Below are 7,784 nucleotides of genomic sequence, written 5' to 3' on the forward strand. Positions count from 1 at the left end.
TGACTAAGAGTGGTGCAAAACGTAAACTTTTGACCCTCAACTTTTTGACCTGCAGTTGTAACGCCCTTAACCACAAAGATATACAAAAGCTATGCAGCTTCTTTTAGGAGTAAGAGACTCGCACTGTTTGTTTCAATAGTTCTCCCGTTTCCCCCAGCTTTCTAAGGGCTGCTTCTTTTTTTTTTTTTTTTTTTTTCCTCCTTCTTGCTGTTGAGAAATCGGATACTTTTGCATTTTTAATTATTGCCTTCTTTTCTTTTCTTTAATATCGCAGCTTTGTAAAGTGCTGTTAGATTGCACAGCAGCCTTTCAGCAGCGTTGGAGGGAAGCCTCTTACTCAAAGGCGCTATATGGTTACAATTGCAGGTGAAATGCTGGGTAAGTTCTGGGCGTGAGGTTGGAAGGAATGTAGCGACGAGCGTTGGGGGAAAAGCTGCAGCTCTCTGCTGCGAGGGTCTTAGTCATTTCTCCTTGATTTTAACATAAAGAAACAACTCTAATTGTTTGCGGAGCCTTGTCTAGGCAAACGAGTTGACTGTGAACTTGGTCTAAAGCGAGCTCTGCTGGTGATTCCTAGGGTGTGCAGATTTATCTTTTCTGCATTTACTTAACCTGGCAGTGAACTGCACGGGCTGCCATTTGTTATCCAGAGACAGACTTCACCTCAAGCAAGGACTGTTCCACAAAATTGCAATAATTACCCAATAACCTTCATAGCAAATATTATTATTGAAAAGACATTTTTTTGGGGAGGGGATATAGGAAAGTTTCCTTATGCGATTCCTTATCCTTGCAAATTGTACACACTCTCTATTTCAGATTTGATATTGTTTGTGCGTGTAGCCACAGGAGCATGTGACTCTGATGGTCCAAGAGTATTTGTCTTCTAGAATGATATTAGTGAGGATGCTTTAATTTGAAAGGAATAGTATTTTCAAAGATGACCAGGTGGCTGTGGGAGCTGTGGTTTTGCGCTCTGGCTAGCAGCTTTAGCAACAAATCAGGGAGATTTTAAGGGCAGGAAAGAGAAAGAGCAAAGAAAGCAAAGCGATGTCTTGACTTGGTCAGGAGATTTGCATATGTCTGCGTTTAATGCGTTAAATCTGTATTTGCGGGGAGGGAAAAGGCACTGCTCCAATATCCAGGGTTTGAAATCGAAACCTCATGATCCGCCCCTCATGATCTGTTCCATTCAATTTCCCATGGAGCAGATTGCAAACCCCTCCGTTGTCAACCCTTCCACATATACACACTTATTAAATGTAAGGAAACGGCAGAATAATAATTTCCCTGTAATGTTCTGCAATTAGGGCGTTTGCATGGTTTAGACAAGGCTGCCGAGCTGTAATTTACGGATGACTTTCCACCGGGTTGTTATACTTCTGCTTTAGAGAAAGTTATGCCTTGCGAAGTCACTAGTTACACACATTATGAGAGTTGCCTAAGCTTTAATTGGCCTTACGCTTAGACATGACACACTACACTCTAGTATTTCTTTCAAAGATTAGGTAAACTATATTTCAAATTGCAGAACACCACTTGCCATGCCTAAAGTAAAACAAACTTGCATGCATTAATCCCCCAAACAGAGCAGAAAAATAATGTGCGCAGATAAGACCTCTCTTCTCATTCCCAGCGATTATTTTCCATTACATTTTTCTCTCGGAAAACAATTCGGACCTGGGAATATTTTGGTAGAGTTCGGCAAGCTGGGTTTGCTTGAATTTCATATTTAAAGTGGATTAGAAAAATCTGACTGCGTTTCTGGATTTGAATGGCTTCAACCGTACTGCTCGAGAGAGGGCAGGGCCAGAGATATGGAGAAGTTGACATTTCTAGCTAACTTTCTTTTGTCGTGAGAGAATTTCTTGCAGTATGGGCGGGTTTATATGCTTGTGGGTTTGGGGATGTTTTTTTCTTTTCCGTACTTAGCGAATGTCTGTACACTCCTTTATGTGGAATGTGGTCCAGAAGCCACATTCAAAACCGTGAAAATCCGTAGTAGCAAATATTTTCGCCCTAGACAATGAAAAATTACGATTTGCGATGATATCCAGGTTCCTAAAATATTAGTCGAGTGGATGTGAATGTGTTTGTATATTCACTGGGGCATTCAAATAACGCAGCATTGTTGAATATTGAGTAATCGCAAACGGTTTGTATCTAGTATCATTCTCGTTTACAAGCAAAGGATATTCCTTGGAAAAGGACTTGTATATCAGTAAAGCCCAAACTTTTAAAAGGTTTTCGTGCCTTTACTTAAAACTATAATATTTCATGGCATATAATATAAGGCACGCCTATCATATATAACTTTCTGGTACTCCTATTGACAGAAATGTGACAGCTAGTGTACTATAAAATCTCCAGCTGTTTATTAAGGAAATTATTTTAAAATGAGCATTTGGGTATGTATTTTTAAAGCCTTTCCCGTTTAAAAAAATATTGAGTATTTGCATATGTGTTTGTTTAGTGTTGATAGGAAGGATACACAGACACAGAGGCTTTGGACTCCATTTATCTGACACAGGAGGTTGACTCTAAATATTAAATATTTGTAAAACTGTGAGATATTTGAGCTGAGCCAACCATCTATACTACCGTTTCTTTAACGTTAAAGGCAAATAAATTAAAAATAGAATTCAGTCAGCAATGTGCAGACCTTGCAGAGTTACACAACAACCTCACTCGCCTATACCCCTGCGCCTTTCTCTCTTTTTCGCTCACAGTAACAGATACAGCTTAAACCTCAATATTCAAACACGAGAGCACTAGCAAAATAAAACAAAGTCCATCTTCCAGCTCGCCTCAAACCACTCCGTTCTTTTGCAAATCCTACTTTATGTCACATGAAGGAAAACAATGCTATCTGCTGAATCCCTGCTACTCCAAACCTGAGCAGAAAAAGTGATACTCACAGCTGGTTTGGAGATAGATATACGAGATATATATATACAAACATATGTATATTTTGGAAGCAGTGCTCAAGTCTCTTCCCTAACACCCGACTAGTCACTCTGTGCCCCCTGAGATCACTCACCTAAGTAACAGCTCTGAGGGTAAGGATCAGGCCTTAATGCTACCCAGAGAAAGATAGAGTTCCTTTCACCCTTTCATTCAAGTCCTGGAAATTCAAAGACTAAAGTTAAATCCGGCCATAAAGTTTATTGCTGAGTAATCACACTCTAGTGAGAACAGTCCACTTAAATAAAAAGAATGTTGAAGTAAACACGCAGCTGGGGCCTACCCCACAATGGCAGCCAGCAATATAAGGGAGAGAGGGAGAGAGCAGAGATGAGGGGATATTTACAGTCTTTGATAAAGCAAGCCCGTATTTCATAATTTGCAACACTCTAATGACCTGTAGTCTCTTGTATTAATGCTACAAGTTACAGTCAATTGGTTCGCTTTAAAAAAAAAAAAAAATTAAAAAAAAACCCTCACAGGAACATATATATATATACACACACGTACACACCCTCTGTATACATAAATACACTGATGTTAGACACATATATGCATGTGCACTTTACACAGGCTCACACATTGATTTGAACATGCATGCACACACAAGCATAATTTAAATATCTTTATATTTATGCAATTACATATAAGAACTGTGAAAAGTTATATCAACGTTATAAATGCGCATCCCCAGAAGACACCATACGCTCGCAGATGGACATATATACACAGCTACAGCCTTCTGCACAACCCGGTGCAGAAACCAAGAATCTTAAGCACCCCAGTACAATCTGTGCCATCTTAATACTAGATCTGATGTGCAACATATTTTGCCAAACCAAAGATTATTAACATATCAGCACGCCTCCAACTCTATCATGCCTACATAAGACACTGCCCAGATAATATCAAGCGTTATCTGTTTTGTTTACCCCTTTTTTTAATCGCCTGCAGTAACTACTTCTTGCTAAACAAAACCTCTCCAAAGTTGGAGAGTCTATTGGAGGAAAGGAAGTAATTATCTTCTGCGGTAGTCAAAGTGATTAAAGTTAGGCCCCAAAATCCATCTCTGCCAAAGTCGCTTATTGTGGTTTACTTTGATTTGATCGTTAAAATAGAGCTCTAGCTGCTGCCGGGGCGAGGGGGGGTGTGGGGTGTGTGGATAGAGAGAGGAATTGCAGCGCAACCTGGATCATTAGTGGTTGATCCTGCCTCTCGGGCTCAGTGGGACCGTCCGGAAAAGCTCCAAGCAGAGGGGAAGGGAAAGGGAAAGAAAAAGAGAGAGAAAAAGAAAGAGAGAGGCGAGAGGCAGCGAGAGCGAGCGGGAGCCTCGGCTTCCCCACTGTCCAAATAAACTTCAAGGAACTTGTGCACAAAACTTACCTTTGACTTGCAAGGAGCCATTTTTCATACAGTATTGAGAACTTGTGGTTTGGATACTTCTGTCCCTAAACCTGACAATTTGAATGGCCAGGAGGCACACGTAGCCTGCAAAAGAGTCAAATGAAGTCCAGCGTCAGTGAGATTATATGTTATGTGGTATATAATGTTGGATGTCAACTCCCCAAAACCATAAAACTTACTTTAATGGCACCACGTGACTTTTTATAGCCAGTGAGCCTATCTGTCTGTGCTATGGATGATTTTACGATCTAATTCATAGACAAAACCCTATTCATTTGGCACCCAAATGTCATATAGCCGGAACTGGGGCTTATAAAGTTTACTGTTTTATAACTTTTAAGGGAAGGCATCAATGTAACCCGTCAGTAAATGTGCAAATCTTTAGTTGCTCTTAGAAGCTCAGAAGAGTTAACCATTCAAGCTCTGATGGGGTAAGTAACATTACGTTTATAGCAAACTAATTGTAGTGAAGAAAACCAAAAATCTTAAAGGGCGAAAAGTGGGAATGTGGCTAGCGAGGGTTACTAATAGACGCAGAGGGTTCGGAGGTGGCTGTCCTGCAAATATACTTAATGAAACCACAGGAGAAAATCTAGAGCGATGCAAACACGTCTTTGAGTTAGCAGCGTGTTTTAACAAAGCACATGGGGTGGGTGTTCTCTTTTTTTTTTCCTACCATCAGCAAACATCTAACAGTTGATTCACCCACAAAGGGTGTTGATTGTGGTCCTGCGATGCAGCTTTTCACCTAGCGAGAAATCAGTAAGGAGGAACTTGTGGTCAAACTTTCAACTAAAAATAGTAGTAGCGGAGAATCGCAGCACCTACCATTTGCACCGTGCAGCAGGAGCCAGGTAAAATAATATTACAAACTCTGAACGGGTTAATTTTTTTTTTTTTGAGGCAAATCAGGAAGCACAACTTCTTGCTTTGCACAAACCAGGTCACGAAAACTTTACAATAGAAAGTTTATTTTTTTGTTGATTTCCAGTCAGTTTTTTTTAAAAACAAATAATAATAATAATAAAAAAAAAAAGCTGATCACAGTTTGCTCAAACAGCCAGACTTTGACTATATTTGTAACTTTGTTCACAAAAAACATACATCACAGAAGCTGCGCTTAATAAGAGCCACTTCTAAGAGTTCGTGCAAAGAGTCATATACAAAGGCACAGCAAGGACATACTGCTTGGAATCACAGTTTTCGTCACAGATTCACTATTCACTACACGTAGGACAAGTTCAGTTGATTTCATCATTTCACCTCTACAACAGCATTAATTACACAGGAATTATATAGGTAGTTTGAATAAAAATATTTTTAACAGCTTGGAGCTATACAGACATTAACACTTGACCACACATGCACAGTTAAGCAGGTTGAGTGCAACACATAACATTTGTACTAAACCGGGGGAGGGTTTCTTTCTCTCTCTCCTTTTTTTTCCTTCCTTTTTTTTTTTTCCTTTTTTGTTTAGTTTAGTTTTGTTTTAACAGTTACTTCAAGTAACACAGCTCGCTTCATATAAATAAGTTAAAACATCTATTATTTTTTTCAAGACAAAGCCATTCAAGACAAAGAAATGTACGATAAAAGCAGATCTACTTATACACGCGAGAGAATGGTAATAAACAGGCTCATGATTAAAAGATGAATAAGGGCGACAAGAACAGGGTTTCTTCACAGAAGTAACACAAGGAAGTTTTAGAAAGTCAACTTAGTACTGACATGAGACGCAGGGTCAGCTAATACTGCTCAGTACTTTTAATTGATCAAACGCTTAGGGACGGAATGCCCCTCCTGCAGCTGCCATGCTCATACTTTTCAGCTTATTATCCTTTTTCCATTTCATTCTCCTGTTTTGGAACCAGATCTTTATTTGTCTCTCTGAGAGGCAAAGAGCATGTGCTATTTCAATCCTTCTTCTGCGGGTCAGGTATCTATTGAAGTGAAATTCCTTTTCCAGCTCCAAGGTCTGATAGCGGGTGTAAGCAGTCCGAGCCCTTTTCCCTTCTGGTCCCCCTATGTTGTCTGGAAGAGAAAAGTACATGATTTAGAACCTCAGCAGCCACTCGGATCTTTAGTGACTTGCTGCAGCTACCAGAGTCCAGGACCGTTATTCTCAGTCCTGCTTGGTTTTGTTTCTGGTTTGGATAAACGCTCAACAAGTTTCCTCCTCCAGCCCCTTTTAGGAAAGGCTTGGGGGGAGGGGGATTTGGTGGTTTCGGTAAGTTTTCGCTTGGATTTGGCGTTCGCTTTTATTTTTTTTAATTGAATTTTTGGGGTTATTTTTTGAAGGCTAACACCCCACACCCTCGCCTTCCCCAGATTAGCTGGTCTGGAGGATGCTTCTGCTGCTAGCTGTGTTTTCAGGGCTGGGAGACCAAATCTGAAGCATGCAGTCCTTTCCCACGGATGAGCTGGGGAGGCGCCGAGCCCCCGGCTGCTCCCCCAGCACCCAGGGCAGGGCAAGTACCCGGGGTGGAAAGTTACTCCGCTCCCCTCGAGCCCTCTCCCCGGAGTTTGGGGCGACTCGCCCCCCTCCCCCTCCCTACAGCTTCCCAGCAGTGGAAACTGCCCTCCTCGCCCTCTCCTATTCTCTTTTTAATATGGCTTGGCAAAATAAATGGGGTCAGCCGCGCCGTTCCCACTGGAGGAGACCCCTTCGAGAGGAGAGCCGGGAGGCGGCTCTGACCCCCAGCCCCCTCCGGAAAGGTCTTTCGCGGCTCCCCCGCGGCCCGCCGGGGCTGGCGCTGGGAGCCAGCCGGGCTGGGTTGCTGGGGCCGGGCGGGTTCTTTACATTTCTTTTCATCTTTTTGAGGGGGGACACGGCTCTCCCGGAGAAGGGAGCGTGCTTCCCTGGGAGCAGAGTTGTGCTGTGCGCGCAGGCTGCCCGCTCTCACGCCCTCCTCTCCCCCTCTCCCCGACCTTGCTCGGCACAGCCACCCGGTTTACATTAAATCCTCCTTTTCCTCCAGAGAAATAAAGAAAGAACAGGGTATTTGCTTTACCATGACTTATGTGCAGTTTTCGCATCCAGGGGTAGATCTGGGGCTGTGAAGGCTGGGCTGTGCTTTGGTCGGTCGGGGCACTTGCCTGCTCGCTGCTTGCTGGAGTGTCTTCCTCAGTCCCGGACGAGGTGCCAACCCCGTCTCTGCTGATGTGCGTATTGCTGCTGGAATTGGACGAAGTGCTGGTGGAGTTGGCGAGGGAGTTTTTCACCCCGTGGTGACTCTCGCTGGTGACAGGCGAACCGGCCACGGCGGTGCAGGGCAGAGGGTCGGGGGGAGGCGAGTGGGAAACCGTCGCGGGCTGGTTGTACCTGGGCTCTGTCGAAGCAGAGGTGGTGTTGGCCGGGTAACTGCGGGGTCTCTCACTGGCACCAAAGTGGGTGGAAGCAGAGAGCCCGACGCTGA

General features: G+C 43.1%; 1 protein-coding gene across 1 annotated transcript in view; it reads right to left on the reverse strand.

Annotated features, from left to right (window-relative positions):
* Window positions 1–5,654: 5,654 nt before the first annotated feature.
* The window catches only part of HOXA5 (homeobox A5), a 2,311-nt gene continuing 181 nt past the window's right edge, over window positions 5,655–7,784 (reverse strand). Inside the window, 2 exon segments of the mRNA XM_010024993.1 lie at window positions 5,655–6,399; window positions 7,380–7,784. The exon segment at window positions 7,380–7,784 is cut by the window's right edge and continues 181 nt beyond it. Of these exon segments, the coding sequence (XP_010023295.1) occupies window positions 6,149–6,399; window positions 7,380–7,784 (656 nt within the window). The 3' untranslated portion in view covers window positions 5,655–6,148.

Source organism: Nestor notabilis, unplaced genomic scaffold (genome assembly GCF_000696875.1).
Source record: "Nestor notabilis isolate BGI_N333 unplaced genomic scaffold, ASM69687v1 scaffold19962, whole genome shotgun sequence".
Classification (NCBI taxonomy): domain Eukaryota; kingdom Metazoa; phylum Chordata; class Aves; order Psittaciformes; family Psittacidae; genus Nestor; species Nestor notabilis.